The sequence below is a fragment of the Argentina silus genome, assembly GCF_951799395.1.
Source record: "Argentina silus genome assembly, chromosome: 3".
NCBI classification, from domain to species: domain Eukaryota; kingdom Metazoa; phylum Chordata; class Actinopteri; order Argentiniformes; family Argentinidae; genus Argentina; species Argentina silus.
The window spans coordinates 25,129,545-25,157,375 of record NC_139657.1 but is presented as its reverse complement, the minus strand read 5'-3'; the positions used below and the strand labels follow the sequence as shown (position 1 = coordinate 25,157,375).

The following is a 27,831-nucleotide window of genomic DNA, read 5'->3' as shown; positions in this document are numbered from 1 at the left end:
ATACACAAAGGTCTCATTTACGCAGAGGTCAATGTACTATCTCATCTGCGCTTCAGCTGAAACCAAACTCTCCTCAGGGTCACGCAAACATTTATTTTTCTCTGGTTGTGGTCTCTACGGCTGGCTCGTAAAACAAAAGTGCATCAACCCCCAACAATGAGAACTAGCCGAATTGAAGAGAGTTCAGAATGTTAATATTAGTCTCATCTGTCCACAATACCCTTTTCCAGAACTCTGCAGGCTTTTTTCTGTACTTTTTTTTTAGCAAACCATAATCTGGCCATCCTGTTTTTTGTGGCTAACTAGTGGTTTGCACCTTGCAGTGTAGCCTCTAGTTCTGGTGAGCATCGGTCATCCACTGTAGAAGTCTTCCTTGGCCTGCCAGGCCGTTTGCAATTGCTAAGCTCACCAGTGCTTTCTTTCCTTTTAATGATGTTCCAAACTGTTGATTTTGATGTTTGATGTTTCTTGATATATTTTTTCCTGATATTTCAGCCTAATAATGGCATTATTATGTTGACAGACACGGAACATACTTGACGAACCATAAACACTTGTCAAGCCAATTCTCCCATTACTTTTGATGCCCTGAAATAGGGGACTATACATAAAAAGTGTTGTAATTGAAGAATGGTAAAGCCAATATGTACACAAATACCATCAAATAAAAGCTAAGAGTATCTACTTTAACCTCATAGTAAATGTAAAAAAAAAAAGCCAAAAAAGAGAAAATGCTTAAAAAACCCTAGCCATTACTTACACAGGGCACTGTACATCCTCTTCCCTACCTTTCTTTCTCCCTCTCCTCTCTCAGCTCCTGAGAAAGAGACACATAGGGAACGACATCGTCACGATAATCTTCCAAGAGCCGGGAGCGCTGCCCTTCACCCCACAGAACATCCGCTCCCACTTCCAGCACGTGTTTGTCATCGTCCGTGTGCATAACCCCTGCTCTGAAAAGACCTGCTATAGGTAGGGGCATGGCGTGCGCACACACACACACACACACACACATACACATGCAGACAGCTCCACACACACACACACACACACACACACACACACACACATACACATGCAGACAGCTCCACACACACATATACACACACACACACACACACACACACACACCGTGGCTAGTTTGCTAAAGGTACGGACACACACACACACGCACACACACACACACACACACATATACAAACACACATATACAAACACTACTACCACTACGCACTTGTTACTGGTCAGTTCAAGCCCGTCTCTTTCTCTCCTACCTCTCAGCGTTGCCGTGACGCGCATGAAGGACGTGCCCCCCTTCGGCCCGCCCATCGCCAGCGGCGTGACCTTCCGCGACCCGGAAGCCTTTCGCAACTTCCTCCTGGCCAAAGTCATCAACGCAGAGAGCGCAGCGCACAAGTCGGAGAAGTTCCACACCATGGCCACGCGCACGCGGCAGGAGTACCTCCGCGACCTGGCCGAGAACTGCGTCAGCAGCACGCCGCTCGACTCGGCCGGCAAACTGAACAACCTCATCTCGCTGGCGTCCAAGAAGAGAGAGCGGGCGCGGGCACGGGAGGGGGCGGAGTTAGGGGCGGCCGGCGCGGTGGCTTGGAGGGCGCTGGCCCAGGACTTCGGCGGAGGAGGGACGGAGATAGCCTGCGCCTTGGGGTTGTCGGCCGAGTACGTCCTCTTAGCGGACTGCGCCACCAAGGAAGCGGTGTTCAACTGCTTCTGCTCGGACGTGATCGGGTGGACGCCGGAGCGTTTGGCGCTGAAGATCTTCTACGGGAGAGGAGACCACATCGCCGTCCGAATGCCCGAAGGCTGCGCCCAGGACATCAGGGAAGTGGTACAGAGGTTAAAGGTGAGTTTTTTTTTTTTCGTTTTTCGTTTTTATTCGCACATAAATACAGAGACATTGCCCAGGGGAGAATAAAGGCTTGTGAAGAAAAAAACTCCCCCCTTATAAAATAATACAACGACAATTCCAAGGAATTAAATGATCAGAGTACTGTGCACAACAAAGAAACAGAGAAAAGAGCTCTGATTGATGGAATTAGGAAACACGCTTGAGAACTGATGAGGGGCGCCATGTAGTGAACTAGGGTGGGACTTCCTCTGAGTTGGGGATTGACGCATGGCGTTCTTCAATAGGTTTATACATACACTCACCAGCCACTTTGTTAGGTACATAAGAGAATGGTCAGAAAAAGAGAAAATATCCAGTGAAGCGGCAGTTCTCTGGGCGAAAATGCCTTTTGCCGAAAGATGCCAGAGGTCAGAGCAGAATGGCCAGACTGGTTCGAGATGATAGAAAGGCAACGGTAACTCAAATAACCACTTGTTACAACCAAGGTATGCAGAAGACCGTCTCTGAACGCACAGCACGTCGAACCTTGAAGCAGATGGGCTACAAAAGGGGGTCCAACCCAGTACTAGCAAGGTGTACCTAATAAAGTGGCCGGTGAGGGTAGATTGTAAATGGCTTGACACAATCTACTAGTGCCAATAAATGACACTCCAGCACAGCAGGTGGCAACGAATCACCAACATTTGATTAAGGCCACTTAAGTCACAGAACATTAAGAAAGTTGACTACATGGCGCTCCACATATAATCACAGTTAACTTAGGGGAGTGCGCCCTCTAGTGTTTATAACCTATATGATATAAGCCCATACAAGCACTTTGGAAGGTTACAATTGCATACATAAATGATTAACGTTGGCATAAATGTACATGTGTATGCTACCATATAAAAAGATATGGGGCGTATATTGAGTTATGAAGATATGATTTCATTCTAAATCGAATAGATTGCAAATCTGTATAAAATGTCAGGACGTGTCACGATATGACGCCAAAGCCTACACCGTGGATCCTCTGACGACAATGTGGAGAAGAGTAGGAGCAGAGAGGAGAGGGGACGCATGAGTCATTTGAAACCAGGGGATGATTAGGTGACCATAGTATGAGGAACAGGTTTGGAATTTAGCCAGGACGTTGACATTAAACGCCACCTACTCTTGTGATAAATGCCATGGGAAACTTTGAGTTAGTTGTAGTAATAACGGTATACACTCCCTCGTCCCCCAGGCGTTGACGGTGGGCTGCGAGACGGTGGATATGACCCTGAGGAGGAACGGTCTGGGCCAGCTGGGCTTCCACGTACGGCTGGACGGCACCGTAGCTGAGGTGCTCTTTCACATCTCTTTCATCTTGATGTGTCTAACTTCTGAAATCATTCTCTTTTTTTTTAATGTATACATTCATTCATTATTTTTTTCAAAAATCGTATTTATCCTTTATTTGTACATGGTATGTACCGTTGAGATAAAAGTTTGATTTTGTTTTGATGAAGGTGGAGGAGTATGGCTTCGCCTGGCAGGCGGGGCTAAGGCAAGGCAGCCGATTGGTGGAGATCTGTAAAGTCGCCGCGGTGACGCTGACACATGAGCAGATGATCGACCTGCTGAGGACATCGGTTACAGTCAAAGTGGTCATCATACCACCCTATGAGGAGGGAGGGCCCCGCAGGTGTGTGCGAGCGTGTGTGTGTGCGCGCGCGCGTTTGAGTGATTACTATGTGATTGTATGCTAACTTTGAGTGAGGGGAAGAGGTTAAGACAACATTTAAGGTGGAATAGGTGTCTCAATGTTCAACAAATAGCTGTTTTTAAGGCAAAGACTAATTGCAAAGACTTCAGATAAGTAGCTACAATACATGTTCTCTCTCTCATACACACACACACACACACACACACATTTAAACAAAATTGGAATACTAGAAGACAAGAAGAAATGGCAGCGATTACCCGGGGTCCAAGCCTTCTGCCCCGTTTGCTTTCTTTCAAATATAACACCCTCAAATTTGGTTTAGGCACAACACCACTAATTTAAAAAGATTTAAGTGCATAATTTTCTGATATATCGATTTGCCAAAATTCTGGTAAATTACCAATCTTCTGAATGTTTCCAGGAAAGTTTAGAAATTTACCAGGAACATTCCATCCTTTGCAACCCTAACTTTCAGTACTAATGATTAATAGGAGAGGGAAACATGGTAATGAACTTATTCGCCGGCTCAACACCAACACCGGCGACACTGGCATCACTTGAACACAAACATTTTATTTTTAACTTAATGCGCAACACCACTGTACATTCAGAATTTGTAAAATTTTTCATTTCCCCCACTAAACGGTTAGAAATCTTTTTGAGTTTTTAACATCCCTAACACACACACACACACACACACACACACACACACACACACACACCAGTAGGGCTGAAATTGTGGCCAGATGTGTCTGTTCTGTGAGGAGTTTTGTGTGAAAGAGAGAGAGGCAAGTCGTCTGAACATGTACGATTCCCAGAGTGCCACACTGAGAAGAGGTGACAGAGAACAGGGGGAAGGAAAAAGGGAGAGAGATGGAGAGAGAGAGAGGCAGAAACTGTCCATGAAATTAATGCTCAATTTCCCCGTCTCTCTCTTTTCTTACTAGCCCCCCTTCCATCCCCATATCCCTCTCCCTCTCCACCGTTAATTTAAAACGGGACTTTAACTAAACTGAAATCTGACAATTCTCTGTAAATAAATAATTGGTGTGTGTGAGAGATGAGTACACTAGTGTGCATGGGAGTAGTAGTAGAAGTAGTCAGGGTTACGCAGCAGGATGAGCCGGCTGATTGCGCCGAGGTTCCTAAATACAGTGATTTTGCCTGTCTGTGTGATCGCACAGTGGTTTGATTTCTTCAATGTGCGAGGCAGTTTAATTGCATGAGTTAAATCTCTTTGATACACACGCACGCACGCACACACACCCACCCACACACATGCACGCACGCACACACACACACACCCACCCACACACATGCACGCACGCACACACACACACACCCACCCACACACACTGCTGGCATTGGAGCGGCTGATAATTAGAGTTGTATTTCCCCCTTTTCTCCCTCCCTGTCTTTTCCACCCCCCCCCCACTCGTTTGCTGTCGTGTGCCAGGAAAACAGATTGCATGAGATTAAGCCTGGAATCTGCGGAAAGCGAAGAAATAAATAAATAAATAAAAAGAGGCGATTAATTAAAAATGCATGCCCTGTGCGAATGAAAAGAGGATACGGAGAGAGGGAGCACAGTGGGAAGAGGCATCAAGGACCTCGGATGAGAGGACGTGTCTGAACCACCTGGGTGTGGGAGGAAGCTAAGTAGGTGGAAGAGAGGGAGAGAAAGGGAAACGCTTTGCCTTCTCTTCACTTTCCTCCTGTGTCTGTCTGTGCTGTGTGGACAAGCGAGAGAGGCAGAGATAAAGATGTGTGTGTGTGTGTGTGTGTGTGTGCGTGTGTGCGCGTGTGCGTGCGTGTGTGTGAGCATGAGAGAGCTCTAGCCGTGAAGTCGGTCAGTCTGATGGAGGAGCCTCTTCAAGGCATTGACATTGTTCTCTGTAAGGTTGGTACTTGTAAGGTTGGTGTGTCTGTGTGGGTGTGTGGGTGGGTGGGTGGGTGGGAGAGGGATACAGATTGCTTAGATGCTAGTGCGTCCTTGTACTGCGAGAGTCCTTATGCCGTAAGTTGTAGATCTCTACTAGACAGAGCATCATCGCACTCCTGCTGTCTTCCTTGTCATTTTGTAAAGTACACAGCGTATACGGTTGTTTGTTCTCTAAAGAGTCTGTGGCTTAGTGTGGACAGGCAGTAGTGTGACTGAGCTTAATCCAAGTCAGATATTAGTGGACAGATCCCACACAGGGCAATCTTCTCATGTCCAGCCCTTCCTCCTCCTCCTCCTCCTCTCTCATACCCTCATGTCTCTTCTTTTGTCCTCTCCTCACCCTCCTCCACCCACCTCCACCCTCCTCCATCCTCCTCACCCTCCTCCCTTCCCCAACCTCCTCTGACGGACGTGTTGACCATTCTCTTATCGAGGAGAATGTACCACTTGGTTGGGGCAGCTCGTATTCCTATTTTAGGAGTGTTTGTTTGAGTAATATTTGGATTTTGTGCTACACTCTAGGCTGATTGTAGTGCAGTGTGACAAGCTACCAAAAAGCTTCCAGATTAGGACCGAAGTGGAAACGCCTGACCACTCACAGGACGCGAAGAGAGATTTAGAGTGGTCCGGCCTTAAACTGCCAATTCAAATATATGGCTTTCCTTGCTGTGACTGAAAAATGAAATACAAAACTTGTAATATGCAAGCATACATCCAGTACCCGTACATGCATGAAAGACCCAGAGAGAGAATGTCATCGATGGGAGGAGATTTATACATTTTTTTGACAACTGGGTGACTAAAAGGTCAGGACTTGTGTTTTAATCTGTACGCGTGCACATTTAAACACACACACACACACACACGCACGCATAAACTATGCCTCCCATTAGGGGAGAGAGTGCTGATATTCCAGTAATCCCCCTACTGTCTTGCTATCAGGGGAGCTCATTTGTGTGTGTGTTGAAATTCAACTGCTGTGTTTCGGAGGGAGCTGGCACATTCAGAAGAATCACTGAGCGTTCATGCATATATGTATAATGTATGTGACTCTGATCTAATTTGACTATTGGGTGTGGTCTTTTATTGTGCTTCTAGTAACATTTCTGTTTGTTTGGTTGTGTGTGTGTGTGTGTGTGTGTGCAGGGGCTGTACAGAGGAGTACGAGATGAAGACCATGGAGCAGAAGCCAGAGCCTGAGCCTGTGGCTGTAGGGTACCGGCCCTCTCCTCGGCCCCCCGTCTGGCGCTGGGACAGCCCCTCAGGCCCCCCCGCTGTCCACAGCGCCCCGACCCCCCAACGTTGGACCCCTATGGGCCCACCTCCGCCGCTGCCTCGCTCACACAAAGGCCTGGTGCCCGTACCCTACAGGGAATCTCAACACAATCTCAACACCAAGAGGTGAGACACTGACCGTAGCCCCCTGGATAGAAGAACACTTACTCAATCATTCATTCATTCCCATTGTGTCGGCTGCTCATAGGGCAAGTAGCCTTGTACAAGTGGAGGCTACGCAAATCCTGGCGATGTGACTTTGGTAGCTCACGGTTCAAGGTCATATTTTGCAAGCATATCAGTTTTAAGTTAGCTAGTTGCTATGGGATTTTAATGCTTTTACAGGTTGCCTAATCAAATACTTGAGAGAATTATCCTTCGGATTTCTTTATCAAGTGTGTATTTACCTTATTAGACAGCTAGACAAGTAGGGGGTAGAAGCAAGTGGGAGTGCAGCAAGGGAGAGATGAGAGAGGAGGGGAGGAAATAGGAGGAGAGAGGAGGACCGCCTTTGTCTGGGAAGCACAGACTGTCAGGATGGGACCCCAAATGGGGTAGATATTCCAAGGATATTCTAAATGCGTGTCATTTGAATTCAAGTCTTGAGTCACCTAAATTGACATTCACCCCAACCCGGTTGTGAACTGTCATGCTTCTGTTCAATGGCTATTGACCACTCGAAGATGTCGATTCTGAGATCCATCGATTCTTCATCAGAACACTCTTTTTCCATCGGTTGTTAAAACCCCACCCAACTCCCTGTTGTCTGTCTGTCTCCGCCCCGCAGACCTGTGAGTTTCCCTGAGAACCACTACAACCTGTCCCCAGCAGGGGGCGACAGAGGGCTGCCCTACAGGAACCCCTCAGCCAGCTTCTCCTCCCCTTCCTCTGGCCTGGGGGGCCTTTCTGCCCTCGGGGGGCCAGTACTCAGCGCTGCCGGGCCCTTTATACGCTACAAACCCTCGCCTGATAGGTCAGTGTGTCTGTCTCTGTCCCTCTCTTTCCCGGCTCATGCTTTTTTGATCTTTGTATGGGTGGGTGGGTGGGTGGGTGTGTGGGTGGGTGATTCACGAAGCGTCATGAGGGAACAAAGCAACCACCAACACAGACGCACCCCCCCTGCCCCCCTCATGTCTAAGCTCTACTCCGGTGTTTCGTATCTGTAGGTATGGAACAGCTCAACGGCCACTGCTAGCCTACGAGCCACACCTCAATCTGGACGTGACCTCCAGTGGAGAGTCCTCCTCAGGCTTCACCAGCCAGGACAGCACCATGGAGCGCTGCAAGACAGGTACCCACACACACACACATACACACACACACACACACACACATACAATGCAACAGTGGGCTACCTCAATGTCGCTGCTGTGGCAAACAGTTGTGAAGACGTGTGAAGTGCTGCCAAAAGCAAAGTGCTGCCGTGCCGTTGAGCTGTGAAGGATGTTTGAAAAGATCCATCCTTCTGTCGGTATAAATTACCGACAGCGCTGACAGTATCGGTGTTCCCTCCCAAGTAATTACTAAAAAAAAATTAGTCGGAGAATGGTTTGTGATTGTAGAAACCTTGGGTAATCAGTTTGTTAGATAGATTACCTCCTTTCACGAATTATCTCCGAGGCTTAAGGCTATATTTGTCAAAATATAGTTGATTATAGCAGATCAGATCATGCATTACAGGGAGATGAAGTGGGGAAATGGTTTAAAATATAAGCCACTCCAGTAACAGCAAATGCCCATGAGCGAGTTTATTAATTCCCCAAAAAACCATATGTATGTCTATGGCTCTGTAAAAACCCAACTACACTGAAATTCGGATCTGTCTGCCGTTAATTATGAGTCACTGATCAGAGGTCTACTGTGGTGAGAGCGGCCGGGTGTGTTATGTAGGCCATGTTTTCAGTTTGTCTGTCGATGCAGTAAGTATTTAATCCTCTTTACCCACATAGATGGATGTCTAGCTCTCAGTGTTTTTGGGAATATCTCCAATTTACTGTGTTTAATCTATCTGTTGTGTGTTTGTGGATGTGTGTGTGCGTGTGTTTTCTGCCCAGAACCCCTGTGGCATGTCCCTGTGTCGTTGTCCCGGGGGGCAGGAGGAGGAGGGCAGAGGAGACCGGCACGACAGGACATCCCAGGAAAAGACTCTCCCAACAGACACGCTAAGGTCGGGCTTCACTCTCTTGCTGTTTATTTACTTTTCAGCCTGTTATACATCTTACTCCTCATCTCTCTAGGAAAGAGGGACAGGGGGGGACAGGGTGCGCTCTCTCTTTCTCTCCCCTCACCCCCCCTCTCTCTCTCTCTCTCTCTCTCTGCAGGGTGAGAACCAGTACTCCAGCCACTCCAGCAGCAACACACTCTCCAGCAACGCGTCCAGCAGCCACAGCGACGAGCGCTGGTTCGATGGAGCGGTCGGGGCTGAGCGAGGAGGAGGAGGATGCGGCGGCGGCCTTAGCGACCCGGCCGACCCAGACCCGGACCCCGCCAGCAAGGGGGGGTCCAGCGACAGCGGCATCGACGCCCCCACCCTATACACCCCCAACCCCGGGAGTCGCCACGGAAACCAGTCACACAAGCCCCTGCACTGTTCGGCGACCTATAGCGGGCTACAAGAGTTGTCTGGGGGGAGGGGTAAAGGAGGAGAGGGGGGGAGGAGACGAGAGTCATCACCCGTCATACCAGCCTCAGCAAATCAGAACAAAGGTTACCGCACCCAGACTTTCCCGCCTCCCGGCTCCAACGCGGACAAAGCAGACTTATTCAAACCCAGGTACAGAGAGTCAAACATTGACACATGCACACTCAAGCTCCAACACACTCATACACATAGCCAACATCCATGGTTTCAAACCCAAGTGAGAGGGGGGAGGGAAAAGAATAAAGATGGGGGTCTATGCATGAATTAAAGGCCACCAGCTGTGCTCATAATCTGTGTTTACACAGGCATTTGCTGTTACATTACCGTTGTGTGCGGGTGCTATTTTTCCTTCATCCCATTGAAAATCCCACAGACTTTGTGGAAGGATACCATTTCAAATTCTGCTCTTGAATTCAACTTTGACCCACGTGACCATTTCCCCCCCCCTGTCTGTCAATAATATCACTTTGACAGGAAGGCAATTTTAATTGAGTACATATCGGTTTAAAGGGATACATTTCTGACCAATTACCACAGAGTTATAGATTAGCATTACTGACAGTTGTCGTTGCTGGGTAGTCTTTCTTGCGCTGTTTCCCTAGCAATGCATGTGGAAGACAGGAGGGTAGGAAGACTAGGAGAGAGCCAAATAAAATATACGTGTCTTTTTTACGCCATTACAACTGTTAATGATCAAATGACTGCATTAAGTCTACAAACATCTACAAAGTTCAGTGGTACGAAAAAGTTGAATAGTTATCAAAACCAAAAGTCATAGCAACGCGAGTTAAACCTCTCTAACACGTTGTTGGATTGGTGGAAGAATTGGACTAATAATAACGAGAAGAAGTACGTCAAACGACAATAGTTGGACTTGCTGAAACTAATATGTACACAAATACCATCAGATAAAAGCTGAGGATCTCTACTTTAACCTCATAGTAATTGTCTGATTTCAAATCCAAACTTTTGGAGAGTAGAGCCCAAAGAAGAAGAAAATGGCCGCTGTACATGTCATCGTATGTATTCAAACACACACACACAGGGTCCTGCCCCTTTCTGAGTGGGATTAAAGGATTGGGTGTTATACCCCCAGTGCTCTCACCCCATTCCCCCAGTCTATACCCAACCACAGGGCACTCACTTGGACACACACACTTACTAATTACATGGAAACACAGGAATGCTTTAAGACACAGCTGGACACTCAAAATACAGGTACTGTAACTTGTGGGTCAGGGAACTTAGAGGGGCCATGTAACTTAGATGGGACCATGTAAAGGATGTTTCAAAGATGTTTGAATGGTTAGAGATTGATGACTGGATGAATATATGCATATAGAAGAATGGTTGGGCTATTTGGTTACATGGTTACATTTGAATATTCACATTCTAACCCTAACCCTGATTGTTAGATGCAATGAGATATCCAGACTGCCAATGCCATAGCAGACAACAGATGATGTTGCAGCAGAACTGGTTTGGTTGAGGTGGCTTTTGGTAGATTGGAGTTGAATTAGGTCAGGAGACAAAAGGGATTTGCCCAGCAGCTGTGTGCGTGTGTGTCAGAATGGTGCATCAGTTCACAATGACAATGTTGGCTGGTGTGCAAGGCCATCTGGAGCTGTCTGAGTAGTTCCCAGTCACAAATGGAGTACAGCAGGTTGTGTCCTGGCACCGACCCTCTTCAGCATGATGTTCTCTGCCATGCTGCATGTTCTCTGCCATGCATTCTGTGCAACAATTCACGTTGATGATGAAATCATCACATTGGATTTGCCAAGACAAGTGCTAAATGTACATGGCACACCGTGTGGTCGGAGAGAGGAATTACACCGAAGGTTTACCAGGCAATCATTCTACCAACCCTCACCTAAAGGTTGCAAAACCTGGATTGTGTATCAACGGCATGCCAGAAAACAAAACAAAAAAATGTATAGAGTCTTGAGCCATTGCTACGATTGCCAATGAATGACTTTGATTGTGTGTGTGCTTGTGCTCACAGTGCCTGCTACACACCTCAGGGTTATAAAACTCCTGCAGCGGAGAAGTCCCGGCCAGTCCGAGCCTCAACGGACACACCCACCTCCGCTCAGCTAGGCTCAACCTCTCTTTCCAGCTCTGCCCCCAAGGCCTTATATGGCAAGAGCAGGCCGGGCGCCTGGCAACCAGACGACAACGCTCCATCCCCTGCAAACACACCCACAACTTGCAGCGCTGACAGAAACAGCAGCAAGAAGTAAGTCCAAGATGTGGAAATGCATCTCACCACAACCTTGGTGCAAACTGCCTTATTCCCAACTTGTTTTAGATTAAGTGCAGTCCTTTGAATAAAAAAATGTTCTTAATGTGTAAGTGTAAGCTGTCATCACTGTATAAACTACAGGCTTAAGTATACTATGTCTTTGGGGGCGAGCACAATACATCACTTTGTCCACACCTCTTGATTCAGTTAACTCACAGTTACTTGATCATTCAGGGTTTGCGATAATATGGGAAGGGAACATTTCCTTTTCAATTTTGGTGCGCTCAATCTACAATCTTCCCATAGGAAAAAAAAAAAAAAGTTATTTGACCGCAAAAGTGTTTTAGCAGAACTATTATAATATTCACATTTGTTGTTGTGGTAAGAATGATTTCGCACTCATTCACTCATCAGTTTGGACAAGATGGACCATTTTCACTTTCATTTTTGCAGTATGGCATTATCCCATATGTTCTTGTGTCAAGGTTCCTGTGTCCTGTGTTTAATGCTGCTGTGTTCTGTGTTCAGGCACGTGGACCTGAACTCTAAGAATGTATTCGGTCAGCCTCGTCTCAGAGCTTCGCTAAGGGACCTGCGGTCTCCACGACGAACGCACAAGAGCACGGTTGAGGACGACCTGAAGAAACTCATCATCATGGACAGCCCTGGAGAAACACCACAGAGAGACACGGTATGGGGAACGCACGCACACACACACACACACACACACACACACACACACACACACACACCATCTACCCCCGTAGTTAACCTCCAGCTCTCTCCCCAGTCCCCCAGACGCACCTTGCAGCGTACCTTCTCGGACGAGTCTCTGTGCAGCGGGCGCCGGGATGCCAGCTACGCCAGCTCCGCCCCTTTGTTTGACGGCCAGAGCGCCCCCAGTGACCTGCTTTTCACATGCACCCTGCCCACCCGACGCCATGCCCACTGTGGCACCCACATGCCCAACAAGAAGGGTGAGTCCTCCTGCAGTCTGATATTATTGTTAGAATCGTATTTCCATCAGTTGAATTCAAATTCCAGATCCACTCTTCTAATTCTGAATCAATTAAGGTCCTCTGTATTAATTTTCTTTTGTAAATTCCAAAAATACAATTCCCAATTTAATTTGAGGAAGTTGCACTTGTGATTCAATGATTGCAAATAGGGCAGTTTGTTTCCCATTAATTTCTCAATTAACCTAATTTAAGAAAGCTTTTTTATATCAAACTGTTTTCCATGTATGAATTGTAAAGTCAAATAACTTCCTGAATTTAAATGGAATTCACCCCAACTGGAATATTGCCTCCCCCCCCAGTCCCCCTGTCTGCGTCAGAGCTGTCTCTGACTGAGATAAGGGATAAGGTTCCCCCCCTGAGGAGGCTGGACCCTGGGCTCATGCCCCTGCCAGATACAGCCTGTGGTCTGGAGTGGGCCAGCCTGGTCAACGCTGCCAAGGCCTACGAAGGTGAGTGGGGGGAAGAGAAAGAGAGAGAGAGAGAGAGAGAGAGAGAGAGGATATCTGTTGGTGATGGGTGTGGGTGTTTGTGTTTCGAAACATCTGTATGACCCCTTATATATTTTTGGTCCTTTGAAAGTAATGCTGTATGTAAGTGTAATGTAAATGTAAATTCCCATTGCAATGAAAAGAGGGTTAATGACTATCACACAACACTACCTTCTCTGTGTACCTCTCTGGTCCCTAGTGCCCCCTACAGGAGCTCTGGCAGGCCCGAACACAAAATGCCCCAGTTGACACACATTCCAGGCCCTGAATTACTGCCCCTGTGCAGCTGGACTACTTGTGGCTGGACTTGATTGTTTGAGATGTCCATGGGGACCCTAAATTGTACAACCTGATTGTGGATTATAAAAGCAGCATTTTTGTGTGTTTTACAGTGCAAAGGGCAGTGTCTCTCTTCTCGCTCACCGAGCCCCAGGTTGGGGGTCCAGAGATGAGGCCGGTCATCAGTCCTGTCCACTTCCAAACACCCCAGACCCCACGCACCACCCCCACCTTCAGTGGGTAAGACACACTCACACTCTCACACACACACACACACACACACACACACACACATTGCATAATCTCTCAGCTATTCACACAAACACACACACACACACACCTGAATCACATGAGTCAAAGACACAGAAGTAGAATGTGTCAGAGCAATTATAGCGGATTTAGATCTATTTTTTTCTACTACTTTATGATACAATTTAGAATATACAGTCGCACAATTTATTCCTAGACCTTCTAATTCTAAGAAGGTTTTTATAAGTTTCCCTCATCTGCCACGTGTAGAATCTAATTCTGCATTGACTGTAGCCACAGTGCCACCCTGTGGTTAGCTGTTGTAAACGTGGATACATTTGTTACCATGGCGCCCAGTTCTAAGAGTAAACAGTGGAGTGTTTGAGTTGGACTGTCTCTGCCTCTGTTGTCTCAGGTGTAAGTTGCTGCCTGTGAGTCAGTGTGTCAGGGTATCACTGAAACTGCGTCCTGTTTACCAAACTGTTGATTAACAGCTCACTCTCACACCTGTTAAACCTGTCCGCCCATCCTGTTGCCTCACCTATATCGAGAAACACAGGTGTGTTCAAAAAATAATGTGTGTGTGTGTTTTCTCAGCGATGAGGTCCCCAGCGATTTGTCGGGGCGACTGTACCACCTAGAGGTGATGCTGAATCAGCTCAACAACGACCTGGAGAAGGTGAGCAGGATGAGAAGAATTTCTTTAAAGTTTCATTTTAAAGGATTTTGCCTCTGGGGGGGGGGGGGCTCTTGAGCCAAAAGGGGACTTTCTTGAATTTAGAATGAATATGGAAATACGATATATATGCACAAAGTTTGTGTTTTTACACATTTTAGGCCATTATGGGACTATGTACATGACCACTGCCGCTACTACTATGGGTTTCAACTGACAAAGTAGTTTTTTTCACAACACTTCCTCTTTAACCACATATCTCCCCTCCCCTTTTCTCTCTCTCTCTCTCCATCAGGAGAAGCACGATAAGGTGGTGCTCCTGGCTGAGATGGCCAACCTGAGGGAAAACAACCATCGGCTGCAGGAGGAGAGCAACTCGGCCAGCGAGCAGCTCCGCAAGTTCAGCCTGCTCTTCACTGGAACACACCCGGAGAAGAAGTGACATCACACCAAACACAGGAAGTGACCTCTGACAGGAAGTGGTGGGCACTCACACAGAGGATTTTGACATAGGCCAGCAGGGACAGTGAGCAACAAGGTTTTTTAGAGACAAAGAGTATTTGTTGGAGAAACTTGTATACATGATGCCGTTGAAATGTAACGGCTAATATTCCCAATGGGTCTCACGTGTGTTGTGTTGGTTAAAGGGAGCAGAATGAAAGACGATTCATTGTATGCTGGGGTGGTACTTTCAACGAAAATGGGCAGTTTTTATGCAAAATAGAAGGAGTTAGACCATTGGCAAAGATGACTGTGAGGTCTAGAAACCCTTTTGTTTTTCTCCAGTCACCTGCCCTTCGCATTACTATCTCCTCTATTGCAACAACACTTCTAGTAGGGTCAAAGAGCACAGCGGAAATGGGCGAGGGAGAGGTCAACACCCCTCTGTACCCCTTGTGCTTCTTCTGTCACACTATATCACCTCTCTCCTGCCAGTGACACGGGGGTGGTAGCAGATCTGGGTCATAAAGTATTTGAAATATTTCAAAAATGTTTTGAGCATTTGCTTTTTAAGCCTGCCTCAAGTGCCAGGTGGACAGGTTTGCAGGTTTTGCTTTTGGGACTATTCCATTGGTTCCATCGTGCCAGGTGAACTCAATCAAGCGCAGTCAGGTGTTTGAAAGGATTTCACAGATCTGGATGGTAAAAGAACCCCTACCCCCACCACCACTGGAGGAGAGAGAGAGAGAAGACCTACCATTACCGCCACCCTCTCTCCACTTCAGCCACTCCTGGAGGGACACAGGAACCACCTGGATCCTCGTCAGCTCATCTGAAGCCAGACTGCCTTAGACTGGAGAGTGTGAAAATGGACAAACCTATTTTTTCAATGCAAATCTGAGAGTCCAACACTGCACAAGCCAACTATCTCTCTCCTCCCTCAGCCTGTGTACCTAGAATGAATCTCTGTCTTTCTCTCTCTCTCTCTGCCTGCCTGCCTGACCTGCCAGCTGATTAATTTTTCTAACTGTAAGTCTTATACGCTCCAGTGCTCGGAGCAAAGCCAGCATATAAAGGAGAGCTTTTATGAACTGTAGAACACTAGATCACCTGGAGAGGCCTAATACTGTTCCTGAAGCGAATTAGCCAAAAAAGAAAGAAAGTAAGGAAACGTGAGCTCAGGCTAAAAAAAATTCTCCATTCCCAGACTGCACTGGGAATTGAGTGTTTATGACATGGTACTGTAGTTTTGCCTGTGCGGTACAATACTCTCAGATTGACACGTGCATATTGTACTGATATAATTGACATAAAGAGATGTGTCTGTAACTCATGAAGGTGTAAGGTATAGCAAATACTCAGAGATAACTGCAATATCGCACAAAATTGAGAGCTCTCTTGATAATGTATTTTTTTTACCCTTTGGGTGTGTTGGGCTGGTATAGGGCATTTCATTATGAGCAAGCTGTAGTATGAAATAAACTAATGATGTAGAGCCAATAGTCTTTCCTGACCTATTATCTGACCAGGGAAAACTTTTGGTCCTAGATCTCAGACAAGCTATCTCTTTCAGTCTAAAGACTGAAGTGAGTAGGTTCACAAACTCGTTGACAAAAAGTGATAATAGTCATATCTCAATGTAGAGCTAGTTTTTTTTTTTTTTTTTTTTTTTTAACTCACTGTTTTAACACTGTAATATCATCTCAGATCTAACAGTACTGGATCATTGTTTAATTGTTGCTGTTTTTTTTACAATAATCATATTTGTCAGTTATTGGATACCAGCTGAAACTCAGAAACTCCCCAAACCCTCTCCAAATGCATTTGTGCATTAAGAAAAGACACATTTGCACAGAATCTCTTTAACACTGTAGCTCCTGTGTTAGTACCCGACTCTGTGTGTGTGTGTGTGTGTGTGTGTGTGTGTGTGTGTGTGTGTGTGTGTGTGTGTGTGTGTGTGTGTGTGTGTGTGTGTGTGTGGTTTAAGTGCCCAGAAAAAAGGGACCACCATGGGACACCAGTGATTGGCCTTAAGTCGCAGACCTTTGTGTTTCCATCTCAGAGGATGGGGCTCAAAAAAAGCTTTAAAAACCTACCTTGACTTGGGAGATAGGGACAGGGACATAGTTTGCTCCTCCCTGTCTTCAGAATCACCCTGGGCGATGGAAACTAAATTTCCCAGAAATAACACTATTGCTTACACCTAAAGAAAAGACTGGAGTGGGACCCAGTCCTAATGAAAAAAAGCACCATCACTTTGCTAACAATCCTAGGGCTCTATTTAGCTTGATTGGGGTTACGCGTGCAGATCTCGAGTTAGGATTCCCCGCTCAGCGGTGTGGTGGCAGGTCTATTGTGTGTGAAGCCAATATTCAGTTGAAAAGTGTCAAGTATCCACAGTGTGACAAGAATCAAAGAAATCAACATAAATTAACTATTTCTACGACATTATTAGCTAGCCAGGTTATTTTCTCTACAGAATCTATTTTTCATACAGATTCGTGTGAATCCCTGTTGCTGTTTAGAATGAAGGTAGGACATAAATGGAGGAAGGGGAGAACAAATCTGTGATATCTGAAATGTTGGTTATAATTCCTGTATTGGCCAGTAATTTGCTTTGGATAAAATGTCTACTATATGACCATGTTATTATAATTAATGATGCCTAACCAAGAGCCCTTAGACCAGTGAAATGCTTTGTCACTTTCTTTTGTATGCATTCTCACTACAGCCCTGCCATGATCCAGCTCAAACCCCCCCCCTTCCTCCCCACTACACAGGACCCTCACAGATACCCCTATAACACTGCTATTCTTTTTTTAGTTTATTATTTTGTTTGGGTGTGGGAATGTGCCATCTGGCTTGTTTATTCGGTTGCAGAGTTACAGCTATTGCAGGTAGTCATGTATAGAGTAGACATAACACACTTACTGCATGGAATAGACAGACAATTGTTTCACCTTACTTAATCAACCCCTGGTTCACTATGTAGGTGAAAATCGTAACACTTATGTCCATTATATCTGTTAGGTCGGCTTTGTCATTTTCATCACGATGAATCTTGATTTTTTTAGATTGATGGACAGACACACACAGAGTCCTACACTTGTGTATCCACACTACATCCATACAATACTGCCTTTGCTCTCTCACATGCTTACAAATAAATGACACAGAGACACGCATTTAGATAAGAGCAACATATACAGACACACCTCTTGTCTCTTTTCATCATCTCACTGTATTTTCAAGCTCTCTGGCGTTTGCGCGTCACTGCCCATCCAAAGACACTGTGGTAGCCTGCCTCCCATTGTACTGTACTTCACCCATCAGCAAGTTACAGTGTCTCTCATATTGGTTGCATACCAATGGCAACCCACACACAACAACCCAACACTACATACTCATTGTGTAACTGAAGTATTCACTCTTCAGTGAACTGCACAGCTTAAGAAATGTGCCGTGATGTTGGTATCTGCAATGTCTTAATTTGTGTTTAGTTTGTTTGGGTTTGTGTATTGAGGGGTAGGGGTGATTTTATGAATTTAGTTTTTTTAATATGATTTTAAGTTAACTACAGTATGAGTAATATACATGTTGAGCGTAGCTCAGTACATTGATGTTGCACGTGCACAAATCACATAATACATAAAGGTTAATGGTTAAAATTGTTAGAATCTTTTTTAGATGTTTAATATTTTGATAATTTATTTTTGGAACACATTGGCCACTTTTGCAAACTGAAAAAAGACAATGGTGAAATTGAGAGGGTACTCTGTTTTTTATTTCTGTTTAAATGCTGTTTGATTGATTTGATTTCTGAACTTTGTACAAAGCTGATTTGTATGATTCTGTATTCTTTTCTTTTATTTGTGTTGGTGCTCTCTGCATGAGGCAGAGGTGCTTAAATGCATAGATAAAAAGTTAAATTGAACATTTGTTGTTTTTCTTGGGGATGTTATATCAATGAGTGTACATTTTAAAAGTGTAAATTATGTTTTCATTATTTTATAAGAAAAATATATATTAAAAATCTTTCATAATGATGGAATTATGGAGTTGTCCTTCTTTCAGTGTTACATTTAGTCCAGTAGAAAACTAAAAACAAAACCTGATACAGTGCCATTTCAGCCGAGCCTCATGGGAGCGGGTAACTCAACCTACATGCCAAACCCCACAGACTTTGAATGGCCATTGACTTATAATGGCATACAGTGCCCTGCGTAAGTAATGGGACAGTGAAGCATTTTTTATTCTTTTGGCTTTATACTCCAACGGTTTGGATTTTAAATCAAACAATTACTATGAGGTTAAAGTAGAGATTGTCTGCGTTTATTTATGGGTATTTGTGTACAAATTGGTTTCGCTATTTAGAAATGACAGCAATTTTTATCCATAGTCCTCAGCAGTTGCAAACGGGCTGGTAGGCCAAGGAAGACTTCAAAGAATGCTCACCACACGAGGCTTCACTGCAAGGTGAAAAACGCTTGTTATCCTCAAAAAGGATGTTCAGGTTACAGTTTGCAAAAAAAATAAAATATGGAGCAAGCTTAATTCAGACAGGACACAAAGTCAGTGCTAGCTGTCTGTCAGGTGACAGATCAGCTGTTTACACCCAACATAATCACATGTTACAGTACATGTTGATATGGCGACCTATTTAAGTACACCTCTGTGTAGCCTACAATATTGTTGCTGGTACTGTTGGTAGCTACTGTGCTGAGTGTTGCTATTGTTTTTGTTCCCACCATCACTCTAGCCTCTACCTGCTTTGGTTCTGTCAGGAAACTCACATTGGTTAAATCATTATTTTAATGAAAATGGTAATACATGTAAGTTTGGTGTAATTGGATGGCTCTACTTTGCATAGCTCCCTGCCTGAGGTTTAACAACATAAAATACCAATATGGCAGGGAGCCCATGACTTATCAAAGCCCCAACAAACCCCCTACTGCAGCAGTCAATTGGCCTTTTCCACACACTTTATTTGAGGTATTTCACCTCAGCAAACCAACCACCAGGGGCATGGTTGAGCAATTCTAATGGACAGGCTTGTTGCGAAACAGTAGCTCATATCTGCATCACTTACCCAATTTGTGAGCTGATATTAACTGTATATTTTAATTGAATTTGTATTATTGTAATACAATCATGGCAGCCTGGTTAATTATGTGAGGAATAGCCTATGAGTTGTCAATTTGAAAATTATTGTCTAAACCTTCATTTAGAACAAATCATGTCTTTATTGAAACTTGATAAAATGATGTCAGACATGGAATATATGTGGCAGTGTTTCCCATACCATTGAATCGGCGGGGGCGGACAGAAAAGCCGTGGTTGGGTGTAGAGTGACCACTCCTCTTGTGACACTAGTGGTGACAGTAACTTATATATTTACAATTCATGGCTATGCAATTTATGTTTATAATTCATGGTGGTTGTAGGCCTAATTACAATTTAAGATAATATGATTTCGTCCTTTAGGCTATAGTGATTTCCTTAATTGCTGAAGTTATTGGTTTATCCATTGTGGCCTTACTATTTTCTGTATGCTCTTTGTGTTTTGCAGAACCACACACATTATATCACCACATTACTTTGTGTATCAAACATGTTAGCGCTCCTCTGAGTTCCATCAATAAATCCAAGTAAACTAAACTCCACCCTGACTGTACATTCTGACCGATGGCCCGGGGGTGAATTAGTGCAGATAACATCCGGACCCACGCAATGTTCCCTCTAAGCTGCGCGCCTGCGCAATCGCGCACTGCTCGCACATTCTCAGCGCACAAGAAAATCTATGCAGCGCATAAAATAAAATTCACCATAAACGTATTCATTAATATCTAATATTAGACCTAATCTAATCTAATTAATTAGACCAATAATGTGTTTTTTGGACCATTTTTCAATGTAACACAGTGAGTGACAGGTGTCCAGCCAATGATACGATACGGTTTACTTACGCTACGGAGCCAATCATAGCATTGATAGTGCTTGCATATGTGCCCTGCCCATACGCACCATGCAGGTTAGCTCGCTAACAACAATGCGGCGGAGTTAACCCATTTGTGTCGCATCTACCGCCGGTTGCTGCGTTACGCACATTTGAATTTGCCGCCAGTTGCTGCGTAGCGCAACTTTTTTTCAGATGTGCACAGCGTGCACATCTGATGTTGCTCACAGTGGTCCTCAGTGTGCTCAGGGAGCTTGTGTGTATGCCCAGACACATGAAAAATTAGAGGGAACATTGGACCCACGTAAACCTGCAGTCCTTTACGAACCCTCCTCATTAGTGGTTGTTATACTGTATCTTGTATTGCCTGTTCTTGTAATTCAAAGAAGAAGAAAAAATACTTGAATGGTCGTGCCCCTTTAAAATAGTCAATTGACTCGTCATCATGTACGAAACCCGGAAATCAGGCACTGAGTAGGAAAGCAAATTAACCGAGTCAGTGCAGTCTCTCTTTGAAGCTATGGTGTGGTCTCTATCAGTGGATTCCCGGAATGATACGTCTATGGTGGATTCAGCCGGATTTTTAATATTATGAGAGAGAAAAGACGTTTCACACCATGGCGGTTTCTGCATTTCTAACTACCGAAAGCAATTAGGTTTTAGCCAACAGGGGAGGCTTTGTTTTGACGATCCTTACCGACCTGATGACATGAAGCTGTCATAATGTTACAATATCAAATGTTTAGGTTTTTATTGTTCCCATAACTTTGACAGTCGCGTGTGAATGTTCCTATTACGCACTGTAAGGCATTACAGCCTCTATTTAGACTACTGAAGAAATGTGTTAATTCTCAAGTCAACAGAAGCAAGTCTGGTCGTTCATGTAAAATAAATGTTAGCCTATCACAAATCCCAAGGGAGGCATTAGGGCGTTTCAAATGTTGCCCATCATAATTAAGAAATGTGCAGCAGAATTGTCCCGCTGCAATATAGGTTTTGAAAATGATACAGGTCGCTGAATTGCGGCCTCTACCTACAACTAGAATTGGTGCAATATCAGCTCTAGTGAATTCGTGCACTGACACGTAGCTTTAGGATCAAGCGTGAACAGCTGATCGTCGGAATAGTAGAGAAACTTGATATTTCATTGTCCAATATCCGTGGTGTGAAAGGCATTAGCGATGTCGAGAACTAACCGAAGGTATAAGCCTATGCAGGTGAATAACGGTGGCGCACTCTCCGGCTGTGACCCTGTCCGCATACCCCGCGCCCGAGTACTGATCTTCTGTCTCCTCGGAGTGCTGACCCTTGCAATGGTGCTGGGGTTATACCTGTCCAACGAAACAAGCAGTAGCAGCATCAACCGGCTCCCCGTCGTAGATCTGACCAAAGATAGGGTATGGAACTCAACTCAATCAGCCAAACCATTACAATTGTTGTGATAGTCCAGTAATTCTAATATTTTTGTATTCCAATATGAACATACTGTCAGATAAGAAACTTAGATTTGTATGTATACGATTGTATTCACTGTTAATTTGGGTCAAGTTAAATTGTGCAATATCTCAGATTTAATTCTCACAGAGGTGAAAACACTTGTCAACATTATTGACATTTAGATCTTAGTTAGTTTTGAATTGCCCCAGAAGTCTTTGTGCTAAATGGGGGCAAACCGTGCCCCTTTGAGCCCTTTTTTGTGGGGAAAAGCGCCTGCCCTTCCATAAGTCTGTGCACGTCCCTGCAAAGGGCTGATATTGATTTATCTTGTTTTCTTCCTCACTCTCTTCCCTCTTATCCCTCCTCCCAACACTTTTGCCTCTTCTCATCCTTCTCTCTATTTTATTCTCTCCCTCCACCCTTCCTTTCCCAGTTGTCCCATAAGCCTAGTAAGTGTTCCCCGGCCCAGGTGCGTCGCTTGGCATCCCAGGTGGACGGGACACGGCTGTGGGAGACTCACCTGAGACCCATCCTTATAGAGAGACTCCCAGGCACCCAGGGCAGCCTGACCGTACGCCAGGTGAGTAGACCTGGTGATTGAGTGATAGTTTTGTATTGTGACGTTTTTAGATTATGGTAGTGTGCAAATAAAGGACATTTCTCTCTGTTTGTCTACTTTCCACCCCGTGTCTGTCTCGCTCTCTCTCTGTGTCTTTCTCTATTCCTCTCCTTCTCTTCCTCTCTCAGCACATCTCCTCCACGTTGTCCTCCCTGTCAGCCGGCTGGACCGTAGAACTGGACTCCTTTATCTCGTCGACCCCACGAGGTCAGGTCTCCTTCTCTAACATCATTGCAACCCTTGACCCATCGGCCCCCCGCAGTCTGCTGCTGACATGCCACTATGACTCCAAGGCCCTGCCCCCGGATCCCCGTGCCCCAGAGAAGGTGTTCCTGGGGGCTAGCGACTCGGCCGTGCCCTGTGCCATGATCCTGGAGCTGGCTACTGCCCTAGACACCCAGCTCAAAGCCCTTAAGCAGCAGGTACTTTTGATTTGGTTTGGTTTTATTTAGCTATTCTGTATTTGGGGTTGGGTTGCTGTTGTCAAGCAGGCAATTTATTATTACACACAGCAGAAAAACGGCAGTGTAAAATGACAAAGTTTTTCTTTCTCTCTCCCTCTCTGTTCTGGGAGAAGACAAAGAGGTAGGAAGCAGGTGAATGAGAGAGAGAGAGGTGAGATGCTGACTAGCTAGGTCTCTCTCTCTCTCTCTCTCTCTCTCTGCAGTTGAATGTGCTGACTGTAGAAAGTGCTGACTGTAGTCTTGCAGGGAGCGGTCCTGTTGTGAGTGCTGCAGACTCCTCTATTTAGCAGTGTCCCTCCAAAGACTGATCTACAGATGGAACCAAATAAATTGCATGGAAATCCCCATGGACTACTACTACTTACACTACTACTTAACATAAGGAAATAAAATGTCTTCTCTGTTATGTCCCAGGCTGAAATAGAACATGAATGTTCACATTTGAATTTCAAGTAAACTACAGTAGGCTGTGGGATACAAACTCGATCATTGCATTAGTTCTAAGAAACCGTCCCAAGGCCGACTTACTAGCGCCATCTAGCAACTACTTACCAAATGTGCACAAAGTCAGTTTTAGCTTGCCTCAATTCACTACGACTCTCTGCAGAGGCACAAAGCATGCACGGTTGCTGCATCTTCACATGCAATATATTTGGCTCCGTCTGGATGGTAGTCAGAAATACACACACACACACACTCACACACACACACACACACACAATTATGTTGCCACTAGACCCCGATATAAGGTCAGTTTTGCATTTCTCCCCCTGATGGTTGATGTTCAGATTTAGGGAAGGTAAGCTGATCCTAGAGCTGTACCTAGAGGTCACCTCTACCCATAGCCAACGCTGCAGCTCCTCTCCACTAACTTCTCTCAACTGACTCTCTCTCTCTCTCTCTCTCTCTCTCTCTCTCTCTCTCTCTCTCTCTCTCTCTCTCTCTCTCTCTCTCTCTCTCTCTCGCTCTCTCTCTCTCTCTCTTCTCTTTCTAGGGGCCTGCTGTTTCCCTCCAACTGGTGTTCTTTGACGGTGAAGAATCGTTTGAGGAGTGGACAGCCACAGACTCTCTCTACGGTTCACGGCACCTGGCGGAGCGCATGGCACACACATTCCACCCACCAGGCTCTACACAAACCACCCTGCTGCAGGCTGTGGTAAGACAGCTGTGTGTGTGTGTGTGTGTGTGTATGTTTTCGGAACAGAGAAGTGCATCTGTGTGATTTTAAATCAGGTGTCAAATGTGCCTCTCATCTTTCTATCCTCTATGCCTCTCTCCTGTTTTTCTCTTTCTCTCTATCCTTTAGGACCTCTTTGTTCTGCTGGACCTGCTTGGCGGTCCAGACCCTCTGATTGTGAATCACTTTGATAACACAGCTCGCTGGTTTGACCGCCTCATTGCTGCAGGTAAAAAACACACACACACACACACATAGACATTTGAACACTTTATTTAGGTTCATAGTAAAGCTGTGGCAGTCCACCTTAAGGATGAAGCATTCACCTCGTTTGGCTACTTGGTGTGAGTGGTTGCACTCACACACCAATTTGTTTGGCCAGCCAATCAGTGTTTAGCACGTGCCCCTTCCTGTCTCCTATAAAGAGCCCTGATGTTGGCTGCTTTGGTGGCCTCTCACTGCTCATTTCATCTGAAGGCTCGACTCAAAGACGGCACTTACATAATCCAAGCCCTCTAAAAGAAAGACGACAAGAGCTTAAAATGCTGGGGGTTTTGTTGAGCCTGGTCACTGAACCAGCTTGCCATAACACTGGAATGTGAATCATAACTGTTGATAGTGATGCCTGGCAATTAGGTTGACAATGCGGTCATGCCTGAAAATGTAAAGGCAGCGTGGTACGCATGGCAGCCAATAGTGATATGTGCCCCTGACTCGTACTTATGTTCAAGGCTCATGACACCCAGGATGCCAGTGCTAGGTTATACTTAGTTGCCTATACAATGTTTTTCAACATGGAAGTCAAAAGCAGCAAGTTTCCCCTGCAACCTCAAGCCAGTCCAGTGTTGCATTAGCTGCTTCTGTCTTATATGAAGAAGAGTTGTCCTTAATGATGTATACAGTAGCTCCTGGGGATGTTCTGTCATTGGTATCCATAGCCTCCACTACAACACATGGGTCGGTGACCACTGCATCAGATGAATACACTGGTTCCATTTGTTGGTTACACACACACACACACACACACACTCACTCTCTCTTTGTCCTTTCTAATCCATCTCTCTCACTCTGTTTCTCAGAGAAAAGACTCCACAGGCAGGGCTTGTTGACCTCTCACCCTTCGGAACAGACCTACTTCAGAAAAGACGTGTACCTTGGCCCTGTACAGGATGACCATATCCCCTTCTTACATAAAGGTGAGAGAGAGAGACAGACAAACACACACATGCGACCTCATTACACTATCACACCACTACTTTGCCTTGGCTGTATAAAAAAAAAATCTATATTTGTATTGGTCCTTAGTCTCTCTCTCTTTCTCCCTCACACACACACACAGATGTTCCTGTGCTCCACATCATCGCCACTCCCTTTCCTCCGTTCTGGCACACGTTGGATGACACAGAGGAGAACATGAACAGACCCACAGTGGAGAACCTCACCAAGGTCCTGGCTGTTTTCTTGGCGGAGTACCTGGGCTTCTGAACCCACCTGGACTAGACTAGACCTACCTCTGGACCAGGACCATTCAGCAGAACTACCAGAGAACCAACAGACAACCTCAGCTCACAATATTAAAGGACTGCACCTCCAGACTATGTCTGATCAACAGGAATAGACCGAAGGAACTAGATCAGAACATCAGAGGAGTGGACTAGGGTTAGTCCAGTCCAGACCTGTGCTGGGCTTTGGTTCTGCGAGGTTCTCTATTCTCACCAGTGAGTTGTCTGGAGGCTCAAAATTGCTCTTTTAATACAGAATACACATGCAGACACACTTCTAACTATGTAGGCAGCTTGAATCATGGACAATCCCTCATGGTACCCTTTTAATTATAAAGAAGAACTGGAAGAAGCCGATCTGTGAATTAAATGTATTCTGTGAACTGTTTTAAGTCTTTCTGCAAATGACAATGTCAGCCTTATCCTTACCCAACCCTGTAAAATGTTCTGTGAAGAATTAGATTTTACAGACTTTTGATCCCATGCAATAAGCTCACTGAGACAATGATGGTTGTATTCATGGAGCATGGCAAATGCTGATAAATGTAAGATATAGACTGGTATCAATGCTCTTGAATGAATGACATTAAAGAGGGGCTACACTGGCTGATTTCACATAGACTTTCCTCTTCATTTGATTTTGTTTTAACTGAGAACGAGACTTGTTTCTTGGAGGTGTGAAAGCCCAACCTTCAAAATTGCTCAGGGTGAATCTGGACGTGACTACTCACCGCCGTTCACACTCTGTTTTTGGAATAAAATAAAAATAAAATGAAAATACTGTGTTTATGTCCAAAGTTATCTTTTTTGTAAATGTTGGGACAAACAACTGCAAAAGTTGTTAAAGACCGTCAACAGTTACATCATCAATTAAGACAAGTTAGCCAGTTCTAGTGGCAGCTATACATGCCCCCATAACACCCCCTCCACCATGTGTCACAGAAGAGGTGGTATGCTGTACTGTAAATGTTGGACTGATCCTTTTTTCTCAAAACTTTCCACTTGCAATCACTCTGGTACATGAAACTATTTATCTTATCTGTCCACAAGGCCATTGTTTATGCTACTTACAATGTAACTATTACTGTTCTCTCGCAATTGACAGTGGATCAAACTAATGCGCGCTATATGCCTATTGTTGTTTTATCAAACAAATATCAAATCATTAGGCTACAGGACTCAAATGAATAACTAGGCTTCTGTAGCAAAAGTAGGCAAATACTTTACTTGGAAGCGTGTGTTATTTGGGCAATAAAACATTTAGACATCACAGCTCCAGAACAGAAACATAATAGATGTTATATCTTATTCATAACAAGCCTTGATAGAACTCAGTTGACAAAAATGGTTGATTCAGAACAACACACCCAAGCTAGTTAGCCATGTTAAAAGGTGAAATAAATTGGTGGTAAATAAATAAATAATTGAAATAAATAATTGGTAAATAATATCTTACTGTGTGACTCCTTATGCCGAATAACTCTTGTTCGGTCAACATCCAGTTAGCAACTGTGCTAATTGATGGCAGTCCAAAGAGCTAACGTTACTTTCCTAAATTCAGCCACTTTATAGGTTCTCCAGTAACAGCAAATGCCAATGATCTAGTTTATTAATTCACAGAGATCTGTATATCTATTGCTCTGTAAAAACCCAAGTGCACTGATATTCTAGGAGGAATACATGCCCATACAGATTTCTGTAAAAGGAATATCGGCCAATCATATTGATGCTCCGATACATCTGTCGGGCTCTACTCAAAACTACCATAACGTTTACAAAGACTTTGAGTAAAGATAATGACCTCGAAAATTCAAAATGAAAGGATGATGGATTGATACGTTATTATTCATGTAATGAGGTTAGA

The 27,831-nt window shown here is 44.9% G+C and overlaps 2 protein-coding genes across 3 annotated transcripts in view; both read left to right on the top strand.

Annotated features, from left to right (window-relative positions):
* sipa1l3 (signal-induced proliferation-associated 1 like 3) overlaps positions 1-18,863 on the top strand; it is a 57,500-nt gene extending 38,637 nt beyond the window's left edge. For both annotated transcript variants that reach the window (XM_083665599.1, XM_083665600.1), the window contains exons 9-24: positions 815-972; positions 1,282-1,864; positions 3,096-3,194; positions 3,361-3,536; positions 6,646-6,900; positions 7,562-7,747; positions 7,941-8,065; positions 8,829-8,941; positions 9,096-9,547; positions 11,421-11,654; positions 12,189-12,351; positions 12,451-12,637; positions 12,979-13,128; positions 13,560-13,686; positions 14,293-14,374; positions 14,667-18,863. In XM_083665599.1, the coding sequence (XP_083521725.1) occupies positions 815-972; positions 1,282-1,864; positions 3,096-3,194; positions 3,361-3,536; positions 6,646-6,900; positions 7,562-7,747; positions 7,941-8,065; positions 8,829-8,941; positions 9,096-9,547; positions 11,421-11,654; positions 12,189-12,351; positions 12,451-12,637; positions 12,979-13,128; positions 13,560-13,686; positions 14,293-14,374; positions 14,667-14,813 (3,237 nt within the window). In that variant the 3' untranslated portion in view covers positions 14,814-18,863. The remainder of the gene's footprint in view (positions 1-814; positions 973-1,281; positions 1,865-3,095; positions 3,195-3,360; positions 3,537-6,645; positions 6,901-7,561; positions 7,748-7,940; positions 8,066-8,828; positions 8,942-9,095; positions 9,548-11,420; positions 11,655-12,188; positions 12,352-12,450; positions 12,638-12,978; positions 13,129-13,559; positions 13,687-14,292; positions 14,375-14,666) is intronic.
* A 2,376-nt stretch (positions 18,864-21,239) lies between these two features.
* Positions 21,240-26,748, top strand: qpctla (glutaminyl-peptide cyclotransferase-like a). The gene is made up of 7 exons (XM_083666007.1): positions 21,240-22,165; positions 22,639-22,785; positions 22,953-23,246; positions 24,283-24,444; positions 24,595-24,694; positions 25,545-25,661; positions 25,805-26,748. The coding sequence occupies exons 1-7, from the start codon at positions 21,950-21,952 to the stop codon at positions 25,948-25,950; spliced, it is 1,182 nt and encodes a 393-aa protein (XP_083522133.1). The 5' UTR covers positions 21,240-21,949; the 3' UTR covers positions 25,951-26,748.
* The last annotated feature ends 1,083 nt before the right edge of the window (positions 26,749-27,831 follow it).